At 41.8% G+C, this 20,257-nt stretch overlaps 1 protein-coding gene across 5 annotated transcripts in view; it reads left to right on the top strand.

Annotated features, from left to right (window-relative positions):
• The window catches only part of angel2 (angel homolog 2 (Drosophila)), a 70,088-nt gene that overhangs the window by 46,468 nt on the left and 3,363 nt on the right, over positions 1-20,257 (top strand). For all 5 annotated transcript variants that reach the window (XM_063055800.1, XM_063055801.1, XM_063055799.1 and 2 more), the window contains 5 exons: positions 4,987-5,056; positions 7,622-8,040; positions 9,324-9,435; positions 10,920-10,986; positions 13,518-13,678. In XM_063055800.1, the coding sequence (XP_062911870.1) occupies positions 4,987-5,056; positions 7,622-8,040; positions 9,324-9,435; positions 10,920-10,986; positions 13,518-13,678 (829 nt within the window). The remainder of the gene's footprint in view (positions 1-4,986; positions 5,057-7,621; positions 8,041-9,323; positions 9,436-10,919; positions 10,987-13,517; positions 13,679-20,257) is intronic.

Consider the following 20,257-nt stretch of genomic DNA (forward strand, 5'->3'; position numbering starts at 1 on the left):
TATAGACCACTACAGCCCATTTAGCCTGTGCTGAATTATCAATCTGCCTAGATTTTTTAGCCTACACCCAGACCATAGCCCTCCATATTCTCCCCTCATTCATGTACCTATTCAAATGTCTCTTAAATGTTGAAATCGTACCCAAATCCACCTCTTCTGCTGGCAACCTAAAGCCCTAAGCTATTTTGCTAGGTCCTGATGAAGGGCCTGAGCCCAAAATGTGACTGTTTACTCTTTTCTGTGGATGCTGCCTGGCCTGCTGAGTTCCTCCAGCATTTTGTGTGTGTAACTTCTGCTTTCCGCTCCTTCCTCATTCTCACCACCCTCTTCAGTGAAGAAGTTCTCCCTCACGCTTTCCTTAAAAAGTTCACCTTTCACCCTTAACCACGATCTTTAGTTCTAGTCTCAGCCAACCTCAGCGGAAAAAACCTGCTTGCATTTACCCTATCTATACCTCTCAATTTCTTTTATCTCAATCAAATCTCCCCTCATTCTCCTATGCTGTAGGGAATAAATTCCTAACCTATTCAATCTTTATGTGTAACCTAGATCCTCAGATCCTAGCAACATCCTTGTAAATTTTCTCTGCACTCTTTCAATCTTGTTGATTTCTTCCCTGTAGGTAGGTAACCAGAACTGCACACAATTCTCCAAATTGGGCTTCACCAACGTCTTATACAACTTTAATATAACATCCGTACTCCTTTTCTAAATATTCTGAATTATGAAGGCCAATGTGCCAAAAGCTGTCTTTACAATAGACAGTCTACTTGTGATGCTACTTTCAAGGAGTTCTGGATCTTTACTCGCAGATCACCCGTTCTACTGCACTCCTCAGTGCCCTACCATTCACTCTGTAAGACCTCCTCTGTTTTGTCCTCCCTGTGTGCAACACCTCACACTTATCTGCAGTAAATACCATCTGCTGTTTTTCCAGCTGGTCCAGGTCCCTTGCAAGCTTTGATAGCCTTTCTTGTTGTCTACTAAACCCTCAATCTTGGTATCATCCATAGAATTGCTGATCCAATTTACTACAGTATCATTCAGATTGTTGATGTAAAAATGACAAACAGCAACAGACCCAGCACCAATTCCTGTGGCACATCACTTCTCACAGGTCTCCAGTCAGAGAGGCAGCCATCTACTATCACTCTCTGACTTTTTCCCAGAGAGCCAATATCTGATCCAGTTTATTACCTCATCCTGAATACAAGTGAATAAACCTTCTTGATCAACTTCCCATGTGGGACCTTGTCAAAGGCCTTGCTGAAGACCATGTAGACAACAACCACTGCCTTACCTTCATTAGCTTTTCTAGACACGACCTACCATGCAAAAGCCATGCGGCTATCCCTAATCACTCCCCATCTATCCAAATACTTGTATATCAGGTCACTCGTCTCAGTGCTACTGGTATCATGTAACCCAGTACTACCTGTCGCATGGTCGGGTGGTCGGCGACTAAACCAGTTCCCCCACCAGGCTTGTGTGGTGAGGAGGGTGGTTAGACACCCTGCAGGACGAAAAACAAGACCTGTCAAAGGACAGATAAACCCTCTTGTAGAGTCAACGGCCATCTAGCAAACACGTGCCGTGAAGCGTGGAAAGGGCATCCCTTGCATCAAAGCTTGGTCTGGCCATTCACTGCAACAGAACTTACCCTAGCTGTCTTGGACCCCACCATGCCGCTGGATCGGGAGGGGATGTTGAGAGGGTGGGTCTAGACCTGTGCAATCCCCTACTCACCTGAAATCCATTCACGCACACACTGACTGAAAGGAACCATCATCATCCTATGGGATGGATAGCCAGAGAGAGAAAGATATCTGGTCTCTTAGATTACCTTTCAATAACTTACCCACTACTGATGACAGGCTGACTGGCCAATAATTTCCCACCTTATTTTTTAGAACCTTTCTAATGGAACAACATTAGCTATCCTCTAATCCTCTGGCACCCCACCCATGGCTAAAGACATTTTAAGTACCTCTGCTAAGGCCTCTGCAATTACTGTACTGGCCTCCCACAAGGTCTGAGGGAACACCTTGTCGGGCCCTGGGGACTTATTCACCCTAATTTGCCTCAAGACAGCAAACGCCTCCTCTCTAATCTCTATATGGACCATGATCTCACAACTGTTTTGCCTCACTGCTATGGACTTTGTGTCTGTCATGTCTGAAATAACAGAACCCCTGAACATAGAGCTACCAGTATTGCCCCTCCTGAACTGTCTCACTAATGGTTAAAATATCATAATTCCATGCCCTAAACTCATCCTCTTTTTGTACAATATTCCTTGCATTGAAATATACACAGCTCAGAACATCATGTTCAACCTTTCAATTTCTGACTTTATATAGGCTTAACAACATCTTTCCCCACAACCACTCCACTATCTGCTCTGGCACTCTGGTTCTCATCCTCCTGCAACTCTAGTTTAAACCACCACTGTGCAATACTAGCAAACCTTTCCTCTAGGATATTAGTGTCCCCTCTAGATCAAATACAAACTGTCCCACATGTACAGGTCCCATCTTCCCTGGAAGACAGCCCAATGATCCAAAAATCTGAAGTCCTCCTTCCTGCACCATCTCCTTAGCTATGTGTTAAACTGTATCATCGTATTATTTCTGGCTTCACTAGTACCTGGCATGGATAGCAATCCTGAGATCACAACCCTGGAGGTTCTGTCCTTTAACTTAGCGCCGAACTCCCTGAACTCACTTTGCAAGACCTCATCAAAAATATTCCCTCTAATTTTGTTTACGACTGCATAGTACAATCATTGCTCTGAGCAGGAAACTTTTACATGCCCTGAATACTGCGCAGCGCTTTAAAAAAATAACGTAAAAGAAAATTTTAGCTGTGCTGCAACAAAAGCTATGTACACAGGAGCATTTCAGTTACTGTGCAGCCGTGCACCCACTCAACTTAGAAGGAACAGTGCTCATCACCCTTCCTAACCAGGTCATTGATACTAATGTGGACAATGACCTCTGACTGCTGACCCTCCCATTTAAAAATGCAGTGGGCTTGATCCAAAATGTCCCTCACCCTAGCACCTGGGAGGCAACAAACCATCCGGAAATCTTGTTCTCATCCACAGAACCTCCTTTCTGTCCTCCAAACCATTGAATCCCCTATCACGAAAGCTCACCTCTACTCCCCTGCCCTTTCCCTTCTGAGTCACAGAGCCAGACTCAGTGCCAGAGATTTGACTGCTGTGGCTTTCCTCTCCTGTGTCATACACCCACCCAACAGTAAGCAAAGGGGTATACCTGTTATTGAGGGGAATGGCCACAGGTGTACCCTGCACTGGCTGCCTATCCCCTTTCTGCCTCCTGATGGTCTGTATGATGCACATTAGATGTACCTACCTCCCTGTGGCATCTGTCCGTCAATCCTTCAGCCACCTGAATGATCCAGAGTTCTTCCAGCTCCAGCTCCAGGTCCTTAACACGGTCTGTTAGAAGCTGCAGCTGGATACACTTCTTGCAGGAGTAGTTGTCAGGGACACTGGAGGTGTCCCTGCCTTCCCACATCTTGCAAGAGGAGCATTCCACTATCCTGCCTAGCATCCCCACTGCTCTAACTGTGCAATGAGGAAGGAAGAAAGGGAGGGAGGGAGGATTTACCTACAGCCTCCGTCTCTGTGAGCCAAAGCTTGAACTTCCCGCTTTAACGCTGACCCACTTGCACAATGGCTGCTTCACTTGAAGTCCTAACTTCTTTTGTATTGGACCTTGCCGAGTGCCTGATTAAGCACTGCAATGTCTCCTGGTGACGTGCGGTGTGCAGGATGTCCCAACTGTGCCTGCTCACTTCTTTTGAAATCTCTCTCTTGCTGCACACACTCCAGTGTCTGCTAGTTATGTGTGGCGTTCATGTTCAAAGTCGTTCATTAGTTACAAAGTGTTTTTTTGATTAAACTTTGACTTATAGGACCATCCGTAACAATTACATTTTGTTGAATTTAGAAAACAAAGTTTTTTTTTCTTTGCTAGAATATATGAAAAAGTAATTAGCAGGGAAGTTGGATCAATGTCTAATTAATGACTAATGTCAATATAAATGACAGTATTCCTGTGACTCAATGCACCAATATCTCTCACTGCATCCACCTACCTGCTGATATACAAATGCACACATAAGTACTTACAAGCACTGGTGTATGGGAGTATTTTCATAGGGAGAGAAAACTACAAGAGTAAGTTTAAATTCAATTCAAAACTAATGTACAGACACCAAGCTTAATAAGACAGTACGGAACGGGTCCAATGGTGACATTACTCATTTCCAGAAATAAATAATCAGAAGTTGAGTTTACCTAATAGCTTTTATTCCGAAAAACATTTAAAGGATGAAAACCATTTAGTATTGTATTGAAGAAAGTCTATAGCAGGTGTGAAATTTGTTTTTTGTGTTGAATAATTGAAGTTATTTCTGCACTATACAAATATAGTGTAATATATTTAACACAGTAAATGCTACAGTGCTTTACAGTACCAGTGACCCAGGTTCAATTCCCACTGCTGTCTGTAAGGATTCTGTATGTTCAGCCCGTGACCATGTGGTTTCCTTTGGGGCTCCGGTTTCCTCACACAATCTAAAGGTGTACTGGTCGGTAGGTTAACTGGTCATTGTAAATCATCCTGTGATTAGGCTAGGGTTAAATCGGGTTGCTGGGCAGCGCAGATCAAAGGGCCAGAGGGGCCTATTCCACGCTGTATCTCAGTTACTCATTTAATAAATAGGAACAATTGTGAATAATTATAGAAAGATTTGCTGTGCATTTTAAGGAGCTGCCGCTGTTACAGCTTTGCTGTAGCTTCAGGGGCAATAGTAATGTTCCTTTTAAGATGAAGGAAAATTATTTCTGTGTGTACCAATTTTAAATTATACAGGGTAAGAGTGTTTGACAGATTGCTAATTGCCATCTTCTTGTGAGTGAAATCATTGTAGCTTGCATTCATTGATCTTTTCTAGATCATGTGTTTACAAGAAGTGCAGAACAACCACTATGGAATGCAGCTGAAGCCAATATTGGAATCATTGGGTGAGTGGGGTTGTATGTTAGTATTTCTTTGCCCTTAACTCGGGGCTAATTTTTTTTGCCATAATTCTATATTTATTGCTAAATTTTGGACTTTTCAGATTTTTTAAATGTTACTTGATTGAAGAAGATTGACAGTTTCCCATGAGCCTTTCAACAGGATTATCTTAAAGATTCAAAGTACATTTATTATCAAAGTATGTATGCAGTATACATCCAAGATTCATCTTCCCACGGATAGCCAAGTAACAAAGACTGTGGGACACATTTAAAAAAGAACAAATCGCACAAAAATGAGCAAATATCACACAGAATATTAAACATCAATCGGCAGAGTCCTTGAAGCAGTTGGGGAATGTTGAGTTTAGCTCAGTTCAGTTCAATTTAGCATTGTCATTCGTTGACTGCAGGGTTCAGAGACAGTACTCCCCAATCAAGATCACACAAAATAGCAATATAAAAAGGAAACACATGTAATTTGAACTGCAGGGTCCACTAAAAATTAGTCTAATCATCAAACTGCACCTATCAAACCTTGCCCAAGACCCAAAAGTCTGGCACCTTCCTCCAGCAGCGAGAGGGAGGGAGAAACCAGTCAAACGCAGGCAAAGATACAGGCGGGGAGAGGGTGTGTTCTTTGAGTTGGCCTGCCTTGTGGGGGGGGGGGTGTTACTGTGGGACATACAGGGTTGTATGCAAACTCAAATAAGACATACCTTCCCTGCTTTGTGTAAGTTTTTGGTGATCTTTTTTATCTGGGTACATGGGAGACCCCAGTCTGGATTGAATTAACAGGGAATGTGTCGTCCTATTCTCAATACTCTAATTTTATAAATTCAGTCAGTATTTTTAGGCCTAGTTTTTAGGCTTCATGTAGACCATGCATTGGGGTTAGGATGTAATTATGCAGGGAAAAATTTTCCTCTTGTGATTCTTGATGTCGTTACTAGAGAATGAGTGTCACTCAACCCTGCCACTTTGTACTGGTGCACACCTTTGTTAACTTGGTCCAAAACTACTTGCATTTATTGGGATCTTTCTCCTTCTTACATTTATCTTCAGATTTAGGAATGTGAATATGCTAAGGCATTGTGGGGTTGTGGGGTGATTGCTTATGGTTTGTGTTTGGGAGTGGATTGTGGGGGATGTGGGTCAGTTAGAAGGGTGTGGAGGTTAGGGGTATGGTTGGGGGATTGAGGTGAGGACCTGGCAGGGCTGGGGTTTGTGTGGGTGTGGGCACAGAGGGGGATGTAGAGGTCACGGATGGGGTTGGGATGGAGGTGAGGGGGGTGTGAAGAGTGTGGTTGGGAGTTGTAGGTGAGGGGCTGGAGGAGAGAGGGTTGTGGAGGTTACGATTAGAGGTAGAGTTGGGAGTGGAGATGAAGATGGGGTCTGGCAAGGGAGAGGGGGGCCTGGCCAAGGTTTGTGGGGTTCTGGAGATGAGAGGGGTGCAGATGACACAAAGCTGGGTGGCAGTGTGAAATGGGCGGAGGATGTTGAGATAATGCAGGATGACTTGGACAGGTTGGGTGAGTGGGCAGATGCAGTTTAATGTGGATAAGTGTGAAGTTATCCACTTTGGTGGTGAGAACAGGAAGGCAGATTACTATTTGAATGGTGTCAAGTTAGGAAAAGGGGAAGTACAATGAGATCTAGGTGTCCTTGTTCATCAGTCACTGCAAGTAAGCACGCAGGTACAGCAGGCGGTGAAGAAAGCTAATGGCGTGTTGGTCGTCTTAAGGGGAGTTGAGTATAGGAGCAAAGAGGTCCTTCTGCAGTTGTACAGGGCCCTGGTAAGACCACACCTGGAGTATTGTGTACAGTTTTGGTCTCCAAATTTGAGGAAGGACATTCTTGCTATTGAGGGAGTGCAGCAGAGGTTCACGAGGTTAATTCCCGGGATGGCGGGACTGTCATATGTTGAAAGATTGGAGCGACTGGGCTTGTATACACTGGAATTTAGAAGGATGAGAGGGGATCTGATTGAAACATATAACATTATTAAGGGATTGGACACGGTAGAGGCAGGAAACATGTTCCTGATGTTGGGGGAGTCCAGAACCAGAGGCCACAATTTGAGAATAAGGGGTAGACCATTTAGAACGGAGTTGAGGAAGAACTTTTTCACCCAGAGAGTGGTGGATCTGTGGAATGCTCTGCCTCAGGAGGCAGTGGAGGCCAATTCTCTGGATGCTTTTAAGAAAGAGTTAGATAGGGCTCTTAAAGATAGTGGAGTCAAGGGATATGGGGAGAAGGCAGGAACGGGGTACTGATTGTGGATGATCGGCCATGATCACAGTGAATGGCGGTGCTGGCTCAAAGGGCTGAATGGCCTACTCCTGAACCTATTGTCTATTGAAGGTTAGGGGTTGGTTTGTTTTAAGAACTTATTCTCACGAACTCTGCTTATTGTCTGTTAAATATATTAAGTTGGGCTTATTTTGTGTCTCATTTTGTGAGCTAATTAGTTTTATATTTTCACTTTACAATTCAGAGCTACATTCCAACAAGTTTTCCCAGCTATGCCAATTGTAATGAAAATACTATGTTTTTATATTTGTTTTACAGGTTATCATTGTGAATACAAAATGCGGACAGGAAACAAGAGAGATGGGTGTGCTATTTGTTTTAAACGCTCAAAGTTTTCACTCATCTCTGCTAGCCCAGTTGAGTTTTATCGTCCTATGATCCAAATATTAGACAGGGACAATGTTGGACTTGTGGTATTACTACAACCAGCTGTTTCACAATCTGCTGCTCGTGTGTGTGTGGCAAATACTCATCTCTTGTATAATCCACGTCGAGGGGACATCAAGCTGGCTCAGCTCGCAATACTGCTGGCTGAAATTAACAAATTGGCATCTGATGGGAAAGGTGGTCACTGGCCAATTGTTCTGTGTGGAGACTTCAACTCTGTCCCTGACTCTCCATTGTACAACTTCATTCGGCATGGGAAACTTATTTATGATGGACTTCCAATAGGAAAGGTACAAAAATCTAATGTTGCATTCAGATTAGATTAATAACAGCTCACAGTTCTTGAAGATTTCCTCCAAAGGAAAATGTGACATTGGAAATGATAAAAACAAATTTCAGATTTCAATTTTTTTTAAACTTGTTTTTAACTGTCATAAGAAACTGCAGTCAATAGTTTATTGGAGCAGCAAGCACTTCTTCAGATGCCAAAGTTGGAAGCACAAGTTACTGATACCCAATTAAATTGGAAGCAAAGAATTGTAACTTTTGCTTTGTAGTTCTTTTTATCCATGTTGATTAACATAAGAGAATTCACTTAAATGGCCAGTGAGACTGCCAATAATAGTCAGTTAAAATGAAAACAGAATCTGTAAGTACATACCTTGTCAGTTTTTATAAGCTTAAGAGTCACTTTTGCTTGTTATTAAGGAAGTCACATGGCTTGCTTCATTCACAAACAAGAGAAAATCTGCAGATGTTGGAAATCCAAGCAACACACACAGCATCTGGAGGAACTCAGCAGTCCAGGCAGCATTTATGGAAAAGAGTACAATCAACGTTTCAGGCCGAAACCCTTCATCAGGACTTATTGGCCTGCTCATTGAGACCCTGCTGAGTTCGTCCAGCATTTTGTGTCATTTTAATTTTTGCCAATGTGTTTGCTCAGTAAAGCCATAGGTTTTATAAAAGAAGATTGAATTAATAATCTCTTGCTTTTTTTCTGACTCCCTGGTGAAGTTTGGAGAATTGCCTGAACATTACTCTTGGTTCTCTTAAAGCCCATTGTTCTGGAAAAAAAATTGAGATTGAATGCTCATAATTAAACTCACTAAATTATAAATATTCTTTCTGGTGACATTTGCTGCTACCGTAATAGTTCTTGTACAAATGTAAATTGGAGTTTTATTCTATCTGAACTCGAACAGACCAATATTTAGTTAATTTAGCCTGATATGTTTTTGAACCACTAATATATATTTGTTTTTTTACAATATGATTCACCTGACATGCCTCTTCCAAAACACTGTACAAATTCCCTATTAGACCTATTATTATCTGTACGAGTTTCAAGATTACCATGTAGCAAAATAGTTTTTTTTGTACACATTAGTCTACAAACAAATGCCGCTAACCCTGTCTTTCACATTTTAACCAGTATTTTTTTTCTGAAGCTGTGATAATTAAATCGCAGCTCTGCAGTCTGGCTCCTTTGTAGTTTGTAATTGATTTTTGTAATCTCTCTTAAAGGCAGGTGTGATGTGGTTCTTTTTATAACTTCTTATCATTCACGTAGGTGTCAGGTCAGGAGCAGAGTCACAGGGGCCAGAGAGCCATGACAAAACCACTTTGGCCGCCAAGTCTTGGAATTTCATCAGAGTGTCAATATGAAACAATGAAAGATACAGGTATGATTTCTCTTTGTTTTTGTAGTCAAAAGACCACTTGAAATATTTTAACAAGACCAGACAATGCCTAGTTTTGCTGAGCTGCCTATGTTCATGTTTCACGTTGATGTTTTTAAGAAAGTTCTCTAGCCACCGGCCTTAAAAACTGTGATCTCTTACGAAATTTTGAAAAGTAGTGAAGACTGTAAAGGATATGTTTTTAATTGTAAGTGTTGCTTCTTCTAGATGTTTTGTCATAGTTAATGTTAAACTAAAGCTATTGCTTGTCATTACAATTTTAATCAGCAATGATTAGTGGGGTACTGCAAGGCTCAGTGCTGGGACCCCAGTTGCTTACAATATATATAAATGACTTAGACGAGGGAATTAAATGCAGCATCTCCAAGTTTGCAGATGACACGAAGCTGGGCGGCAGTGTTAGCTGTGAGGAGGATGCAGGGTGACTTGGATAGGTTAGGTGAGTGGGCAAGTTCATGGCAGATGCAATTTAATGTGGATAAATGTGAGGCTATCCACTTTGGTGGCAAGAACAGGAAAACAGATTATTTTCTGAATGGTGGCCGATTAGGAAAAGGGGAGGTGCAACGAGACCTGGGTGTCATTATACACCAGTCATTGAAAGTGGGCATGCAGGTACAGCAGGCGGTGAAAAAGGCGAATGGTATGCTGGCATTCATAGCAAGAGGATTCGAGTACAGGAGCAGGCAGGTACTACTGCTGTTGAACAAGGCCTTGGTGAGACCACACCTGGAGTATTGTGTGCAGTTTTTGTCCCCTAATCTGAGGAAAGACATTCTTGCCATAGAGGGAGTGCAAAGAAGGTTCACCAGATTGATTCCTGGGGTGGCAGGACTTCCATATGATGAAAGACTGGATTTACTGGGCTTATACTCTCTGGAATTTAGAAGATTGAGGGGGGATCTTATTGAAACATATAAAATTCTAAAAGGATTGGACAGGCTAGATGTAGGAAGATTGTTCCCGATGTTGGGGAAGTCCAGAACGAGGGGTTACAGTTTGAGAATAAAGGGGAAGCCTTTTAGGCCCGAGATGAGGAAAAAGTTCTTTACACAGAGAGTGGTGAATCTGTGGCTTTCTCTGCCACAGGAAACAGTTGAGGCCAGTTCATTGGCTATATTTAAGAGGGAGTTAGATATGGCCCTTCTGGCTAAAGGGATCAGGGGGTATGGAGAGAAGGCAGGTACAGGGTTCTGAGTTGGATGATCAGCCATGATCATACTGAATGGCGGTGCAGGCTCGAAGGGCTGAATGGCCTACTCCTGCACCTATTTTCTATGTTTCTATGTATGGCATTGGGTCTGTTTTCAGTGTAGTTCTGTAGATTGTGGAACTTCTGTTTCGGACAACTCAGTCATTTGTTTAAAAATGTTTGTCAATTAAGAATATTACTGTTTTTCACTTCAAAATATGTGTAAATCTAAATTCCATGTTAATTCCTGTTCAACTTAAATAATATTCTGTAGATGTTCCGGACAATTCAGAAGCTCTAACAGATGACACTAATAAAAAGAATTATCCCATGGATCAACTGTGAGTTAATCTTTTGTTTTAAGAAATATTCAGGGGATTCAATGATAAAGCAAATGTTGGCTTGAAGCCTGACTTGATTTATTCTCTACTTTAGCCATAAATACATTAAGATTATTTAACTATTTATTCATATAAGGAGTTCTTTGAGGAAATAACAGGCAGAATAGACAAAGGCAAGTCAATGAATGTTGTTTGCTTGGATTTATGGAAGGCCTTTGACAAGGTATTGCACATGAGGGTACTAAACAAAGTCAGAGCCTGTGGTATTACATTTGTATTACAGGAAATATGCTAGCATGTTCAGGAGATTGGCTGACTAGCAGAAGGCAAGGGGTAGAAATAAACATGTGCTTTTCTGGTTGGCTGCTGGTGACTAGTAATGTTCTGCAGCAGTCAATGTTGGGTCCACCACTTTTCATGTTGTATGTAAATGGTCTGGATGATGGAATAAATGGCTTTGTGGACAGAAAAAATAAAAAATGTTGACTATTTTCTAAGTGGGGAGAAAATTTGTAAATTGGGAGTGCAAAGGGGCTTAGGAGTCCTAATGTAGGATTCCCTAAAGTTAACTTACAGGTTGAGTCAGTGGAAGGTAAATGGAATGTCAGTATCTGTTTCAAGAGGGCTAGAATATAAAAGCAAGGAAGAAATGCTGAAGCTTTATAAGGCATTGGTCAGACCACATTTGGAGTATTATGAGCAGTTGTAGGCCCTATATTTAAGGATGTACAGACATTGCAGAGGGTTCAGAGGAGATTCGTGAAAATGATCCTGGGAATGAAAGGTTAAGGTATAAAGGAGCATTTGACGGCCCTGGGTCTGTACTCACTGGAGTTTAGAAGAACGAGGGGACAAACCTACCAAATATTGAGAAACCTAGATAGGGTGGACATGCAGAGGATGTTTCCAGAATAGAAGGATGCCTCTTTAGCCAGATGGTGGTTAAGCTGTGTAATTCATTGCCATGGATGACTGGGGAGGCCAGGTTATTGATATATTTAAAGTGGAGGTGATACGTTCTTGATTAGTAAGAGCATCAAAGGTTATGGAGGAGTGGGGATGAGGGGGAAAGTATCAAATGGTGGAGTAGATGCAATGGGCTGAATGGCTTAATTCTGCTTCTATATCCCATGGTCATATTATATAGAAGAATATTTGGAATTAAAGTTGAAGATAGAAGTTGCTTTATATATTATGTATTTAAAGGAGGAGCAGTTGTGTACATAATACGAAACAGGCTGCGTCTCCAGACCAGGAATGTGCAGGCTCTTAACGTGCTAACTGATAGACTCCCAATGTAACCATTGACAGAAAGCTTATGTGAAGGTCAGAATAGGAATTTCGAACCTCACCATTGTTAGGGTTAAGGGAGCAGTTGTACATTTTCCTGGATAGTTAAAGTATGTGCACTTGGAGAGAAATTAAAGAAGAATTTTCAACACAAAAGGTAAAGATAGCAAGGGAATTTGGCTTAATAAGAAAATAACAGGGTGGAATTAACAAATAATTTCAGTGAGCAAGGAAGGATAGGTGAGATGGGTGTAAAGAGGCAATAAGTAACAGAGAAAAGACAAGGATACCAATCAACACACATCAAAGTTGCTGGTGAACTCAGCAGGCCAGGCAGCATCTCTAGGAAGAGGTACAGTCGACGTTTCAGGCCGAGACCCTTCGTCAGGATACCAGTTGTAGTTTTGACTGAGGACATAAAGTATCAGTAATGTTTAATGACCCAGAAAAGTTGACGGTAGGTGGCTAAAGCACTTATGCTGAAAATGTATTTGATGAAGCAAATTTGGGGTTTGTTAGGAGAAGCTAATAGGGAAAGGAAGAAAAAATTTTTACAACTGGTAATGGCAGAATAGATATAGGAGGTATACCAACTATGTAAATTTTAAATCTTTAAATTCTGCATATTATTTAGTCCATTTGTATTCAGGTAACTCAAATGCACAAAATTTGATCAAATTTTACTTATTGACTATTTTTGTAGAGGAGAAAACAGTAAGGCATTTGATAAGGTTCCCATGTGAGGCTCGTTCAGAAAGTAATGAGACACGGTATCCAAGGAGACCTTGCTTTGTGGATCCAGAATTGGTTTGCCCACAGTAGACAAAGCGTGGTTGTAGATGGTTCGTATTCTGTATGGAAGACAGTGACCAGTAGTGTTCAGCAGGGATCTGTTCTATGACCGCCTCCTCTTTGTGATTTTTTTTAATATATATATATATAAGTGACCTTGATAAGGAAGTAGAAGGGTGGGTTAGTAAGTTTGCTGATGACACAAAACTTTCGGGCGGAGACCCTTCATCAGGACCTATCGAGGTTTTTCATAAATAATACAAATTTTGAAACTTGTCTGGAAGTTTCTTGCTTTCAAAACTGGCTATTGATGAAACTGTGATATTAAATTCAAACAATGTACCATGCTGTACCAATATTCTAAATATTGAAATATAACTTGGTGTGTAGTAATTGAACAAAGTCAATTGAGAAAATAAACAGTAACATAATTATTAATTGTTTTCTAGGACTCCTGCTATTCAGCACAAATTCAAGCTACTTTCTGTGTACTCCCATTATCTACCTGGGACGAATAAAACAGAGGTCACCACCTGTCATTCCAAATCTGCGATCACTGTGGATTATATTTTTTATTCAGCAGTAAAGACTAATGGGACTGCAGAGTCAGGTAATGAAAATCATTTTTTTTTTCATTTATTCCAAAATTTACCAAGAATCTAACTTAAAGTATGAACATATTGTAACTCTCTTTTAAAAAATGAATCTTTAGTTTATGGCAAATGTCAAGTATAAGGAAGAGGGCCTCGAATTGTCTTGCAATATACTAAAATCATTACTGTTAAAAAAAAGTTGTCTGAAAGACATTTTGAACCCCACTTAGAATAAATGTCATATAATATCCACGAATAAAGTACAATCCAGGACTTCCTGAATTAAAAAAAAACACAGATCAGGTAGCATCTTAAAAGTTAATGTTTCAAGTTTGAGACCATTTGTCACAACTGGGAAATTAAAAACAAATAGGTTTCCTGAAAGCTGAGAAGAGCAGAGTGGTAATGGGTAGAACACTATGATGGTGTCACCGTATGAATTAACAGCAGGAAAAATCAGATCTTTATCTATGTTATTGTGGTTAATGGGGAGGCCAGCAGGCCAAAGTATACTGGTAGAAAGAAAAATGCAGCCAAATGATGACAGTCCTGATAGATATAAAGAAACTACAATTTTACTAAAGTTGGAGAATTCAATACAGAGTCTGTATGGCCACAATATGCCCAAACAGAAGCTGAGGTGTTATTCCTCAGGCGGTTGTTGTCTCAATGTAGCAGGACAAGAGGCCACTGAGTGGTATTTAAAATGGAGTTCATACCCAATTCTTCTACTTTGTCAAAGTAAGAGGATACAACTTATGGCCAATTCATTGATTTATTCGTAGGCCTAGACTTGGGTCCCAAATAGTCCAGTGTTACTACTGCAGGCTAGCCACAGATGTCGAAAAATAAAGGGGGTGACCCTTTTCAAATGAATGGGACTACTCCAGGTACAGTAGTTATGGTTGGCATAAAGCTGAGGGGGCTAGATATTAAGTATATCAGGCCAACCAACAATTCTTTACAGACTTAGCTAGTTTTCTGCCAGTCCTTCACAGTTATGTTAATAGATGCAGTATTTTTATTGGGAAAGGTTCCCAAACTCTGGTGCAAATTTTCATATGGAAACTAATAATCCTAAATATTACAATATGATATTGGCAACAAAACCAATGTTTTTGAACAATAATTGATGCTTTAAATATGTTTGTTTCGATATAGTTGGTAGAAGCTTCATCTTTATTAGCAAGTTAAACTTATGAAACTATAAACTTATAAAACTTCTGCCAGATGTTTTGTAAGTAGAATTGCCTCATCAATAGCATTGATTTAGGTCCAGTAGCACAAAAGTTGGCTCCTGTCCCCAGAAAAATATTGCTTTCCTCCAGTCTCTTCAAACATTTAACTCCACGCTAGGCTGAGGAGTACTTGCCAGATTCCAGTACTATTCAGTACTGGGTCAAGAGCATCAGTAATACTGAGGTGCTTTAGTGAGGTGGTAAGAACAGGGTGTCTGGGTTGAATTCCCCTGCAACCGTTTTCCTCACTTGCAAGCATCTCATTTGGACATCTGTTAGGCAAGGGTGGGTTCAGATGGGGTTAGAATGCCCTTTCAAGAGGACAGCAGCAGCAGCTGCTATGTCTGTGGCACAGAAACAGTCTCCACTCTCCTCTCTTGTGCATCAGTGCCAAAGCAAGCTGGGTCATCACGAGAGATTCTGTGGCCACAAAACTAAAAACTCTAGGGTTTGTCTTGGCTCCCAGCAGCCTGGATATCCACCAGGATGTGCAAGTGGTTCCAGAAGGACTCACAGGTTAACCTGCATTTATTTTAAAGCAAGAAGCCTGATATGCAAGGCTGAATTGGTATGTTGGACTGGGATACCAGAAACTTTATTGAGAGATGGTGGTTTAGTGTTCGACTTGGCAAGTGGAAGGCTTTTAAAAGTGAGATAGGAAGAGTTCAATGACAGATATTCCTGTTACAGTGAAGGACAAAACTGGCCAAATTAGGGAACCCTGGATAATGAGGGACATTAAGGCATTGATCAGGTAAAAGGAGGCAAAGGCAGCTGAGATCTAGCAAATCCATTGAATACTAGAATTATAGGGGCATATTTTATAAGGGTAATCAGGAGGGGAAAAAGATGATGAGAGATGGGAGCCAAGAGATTCAACAAGTATACTAAGAACACAGGGTAACTTGGGAAGAATAGGTTCTTTTAAGGATCAGTATGGTTGTCTGGCTGGAGCCACAGGGGATGGGCAAAAGCTAAGGAATTAAGGGAAGTGAATAGTAATATCTTGAAACATAACAAAAGAGCAGTTTCTGATTATCTTAAGGCATTTTAAAGTAGATAAAACCCTGAGACCTAATCAAGTGTGGCCCTGGCAGAGATATTTATTGCATTTTTAGCCACTGGCAAGTACTGGAAGACTGGAGGGGTAGTAAATGTAAACATAGAAAATAGGTGCAGGAGTAGGCCATTCGAGCCTGCACCGCCATTCAGTATGATCATGGCTGATCATCCAACTCAGAACCCTGTACCAGCCTTCCCTCCATACCCCCTGATCCCTTTAGCCACAAGGGCCATATCTAACTTCCTCTTAAATATAGCCAATGAACTGGCCTCAACTGTTTCCTGTGGCAGAGAATTCCACAGATTCACCACTCTGTGTGTGAAGAATCTGTTCGGTCTTAAAAGGCTTCCCCTTTATCCTCAAACTGTGACCCCTCGTTCTGGACTTCCCCAACATCGGGAACAATCTTCCCGCATCTAGCCTGTCCAATCCCTTTAGGATTTTATAGTTTCAATCAGATCCCCCCCCTCAATCTTCTAAATTCCAACGAGTATAAGCCTAGTTCATCCAGTCTTTCATCATATGAAAGTCCTGCCATCCCAGGAATCAATCTGGTGAACCTTCTTTGTACTCCCTCTATGGCAAGGATGTCTTTCCTCAGATTAGGGGACCAAAACTGCACACAATACTCCAGGTGTGGTCTCACCAAGGCTTGTACAACTGCAGTAGTACCCCCCTGCTCCTGTACTCAAATCCTCTCGCTATAAATGCCAGCATACCATTCGCCTTTTTCACCGCCTGCTGTACCTGCATGCCCACTTTCAATGACTGGTGTATAATGACACCCAGGTCTCGTTGCACCTCCCCTTTTCCTAATCGGCCACCATTCAGATAATAATCTGTTTTCCTATTTTTGCCACCAAAGTGGATAACTTCACATTTATCCACATTAAATTGCATCTGCCATGAATTTGCCCACTCACCTAACCTATCCAAGTCACCCTGCATCCTCTTAGCATCCTCCTCACAGCTAACACTGCCGCCCAGCTTCGTGTCATCCGCAAACTTGGAGATGCTGCATTTAATTCCCTCATCCAAGTCATTAATATATATTGTAAACAACTGGGGTCCCAGCACTGAGCCTTGCGGTACCCCACTAGTCACTGCCTGCCATTCTGAAAAGGTCCCGTTTATTCCCACTCTTTGCTTCCTGTCTGCCAACCAATTCTCTATCCACATCAATACCTTACCCCCAATACCGTGTGCTTTAAGTTTGCACACTAATCTCCTGTGTGGGACCTTGTCAAAAGCCTTTTGAAAATCCAAATATACCACATCCATTGGTTCTCCCCTATCCACTCTACTAGTTACATCCTCAAAAAATTCGATGAGATTCGTCAGACATGATTTTCCTTTCACAAATCCATGCTGACTTTGTCCGATGATTTCACCGCTTTCCAAATGTGCTGTTATCACATCTTTGATAACTGACTGTAGCAGTTTCCCCACCACCGATGTTAGGCTAACCGGTCTATAATTCCCTGGTTTCTCTCTCCCTCCTTTTTTAAAAAGTGAGGTTACATTAGCCATCCTCCAATCCTCAGGAACTAGTCCAGAATCTAAAGAGTTTTGAAAAATTTCGCATTTCTTGAGCTACTTCCTTAAGCACTCTGGGATGCTGACCATCTGGCCCTAGGGATTTATCCGCCTTTAATCCCTTCAATTTACCTAACATGACTTCCCTACTAACATGTATTTCCCTCAGTTCCTCCATCTCACTGGACCCTCTGTCCCCTACTATTTCCGGAAGATTATTTATGTCCTCCTTAGTGAAGACAGAACCAAAGTAATTATTCAATTGCTCTGCCATGTCCTTGCTCCCCATAATCAATTCACCTGTTTCTGTCTGTAGGTAAATGTGGCTTTATTGAAGAAGTCCTCACTGGCCATTGGAATTGTACCAGATAATTAGGGGTTGGCAAATGTTATTCTTTTGTTCAAGAAAGGGAATAAGGATATTCCTGAGAATTTTACGAATATATGGAGAAGCATAGCCTGATTAGGGATAGTCAGCATGGCTTTCTGAGAGTCATGTTATGTCTCACGAGCCTGAATGAATTCTTTGAGGATGTGACAAAGCATATTGATGAAGGGTAGAGCATTGGGTGTGGTATATATAATCTGTAGTAAGGTATTGGAGAAGGTTCCCTATGGTAGGCTTGAAGAAAGTCAGGAGGCATGGGATCCAGGGAAACTTGACTGTGTAGGTACAGAATTATTTTACCCAAACCAGGGGAGGGTGGTTGCAGATGGAATATATTCTGCCCGCAAGTCGGTGACCAATGGTGTTCCGCAGGGATCTGTTCTGGGACCCCCCCCCCCCCCGCTCTTTGTAATTTAAAAAAATTATTTGAAAGTAAGTTTGCAGATGACACAAAGGTTGGTGTAGTTGTGGATAAGGTGGAGGGTCGTTTTAGATTGCAATGAGACATTGACAGGAGCTGAGCTAAGAAGTAGCAGATGGAGTTCAGCCTGGAAAAGTGTGAAGTGATTCATTGTCCTGGGTACTTTGTAGGCTAGTGCCCAAGATGGAGCTGACTAGATTTACAACCTTCTGCAGTTTCTTTCAGTCCTGTGCTGTAGCCCTTCCAAACCAGACAGTGATGCAGCCTGTCAGAATGCTCTCCACGGTACAACTATAGAAGTTTTTGAGTGTGTTTGTAGACATACCACATCTCTTCAAACTTCTAGTGAAGTATATCCGCTGTCTTGCCTTCTTTATAACTACATCAATACATTGGGACCAGGTTAGATCCTCAGATCTTCTCACCAGGAACTTGAAGCTGCTCACTCTCTCCACTTCTGATCCCTCTGAGGATTGGTATGTGTTCCTTCATCTTACCCATCCTGAAGTCCACAATCAGCTCTTTTGTCTTACTGACGCTGAGTGCCAGGTTATTGCTGCAGCACCACTCCACTAGTTGGCTTATCTTACTCCTGTACGCCCTCTCATCTCCATCTGAGATTCTACCAACAATGGTTGTAACATCAGCAAATTTATGGATGGTATTTGAGCTATGCCTAACCACACAGTCGTGTGTGTAGAGAGAGTAGAGCAGTGAGTTAAGCACACACCCCTGAGGTGCGCCACTGTTGATCGTCAACGAGGAGGATATGTTATCATCAATCGGCACAGATTGTGGTCTTCTGGTTAGGAAGTCGAGGATCCAATTTCAGAGGGAGGTACAGAAACCCAGGATCTGCAATTTCTCGATCAGGATTGTGGAAATGATGGTATTAAATGCTGAGCTATAGTTTTTGCACAATATCCTGACGTAGGTGTTTGTGTTGTCCAGGTGGTCTAAAGCCATGTGGAGAGGCATTGAGATTGCATCTGCCGTTGACCTTTTGTGGCGACAGGCAAATTGCAATAGGTCCAGGTACTTGCTGAGGCAGGTGTTCAGTCTAGTCATGACCAACCCCTCAAAGCATTTCATCACTGTCGATGTGAGTGCTACCGGGTGATAGTCATTAATGCAGCCCACATTATTCTTCTTAGGCACTGGTACAATTGTTCCCTTTTTGAAGCAAGTGGGAACTTGCACCCGTAGCAGTAAGAGGTTGAAAATGTCCTTGAATTGTCTCAGTCTCTGCCATTCCTTTGGATTCATCAGCTGCGTGGAGAGGGCGAGCCTGGAGTATAGGCAACAGTTTGCTCTCCATATTGTACTGCCCTGCGTTATCACGTAGATAGCTTGGACACATATCCATGGTTGACCCAACCAATGGCGGGCCTCAGTAGTTGGCAAACTTAGTACATTTTCCAATGACATCAAAACTGGTGATGTAGTGGACAGTGAAGAGGTTGTCAAAGGTTATAACAGTGTCTAGATAAGTTAGACAAATAGGCCCAAGTATGGTATATGGAGTTTAACTAGAACAAATATAAGGTGTTCCATTTTGATAAGACAAGCTGAAGCAGGACTTGCACTTAAATGGTAGGCCTTGGAGTGTGTTGTAGATCAGAGGGACTTTAGAGCTTACAGGTACCTAGCTCCCTAAAAGTGGCAACACAGATAGACAGGTATATGGAACATTTGCGTTCATCGGTCAGGATATTGAGTACAGGAGTTGGGGTGCCATACATCGACTGTACATGTTGTAGCGGAATTGTGCTTAATTCCAGCTATATGGAGGATGTCACTAAGCTGAAAAAAGTGCAGAAAAGATTCACAGGGATATTATCTGGCCTGGAAGGCTTGAGTTGTATAAAGTCATGGCAAGTTTAGAGAAGGTAGATGATCAGTATTTTTCCCAGGGGTATAAGGTACAAGGGGAGAAATTTAAAAGGGACC

Source organism: Mobula hypostoma, chromosome 8 (genome assembly GCF_963921235.1).
Source record: "Mobula hypostoma chromosome 8, sMobHyp1.1, whole genome shotgun sequence".
NCBI classification, from domain to species: Eukaryota; Metazoa; Chordata; class Chondrichthyes; order Myliobatiformes; family Myliobatidae; genus Mobula; species Mobula hypostoma.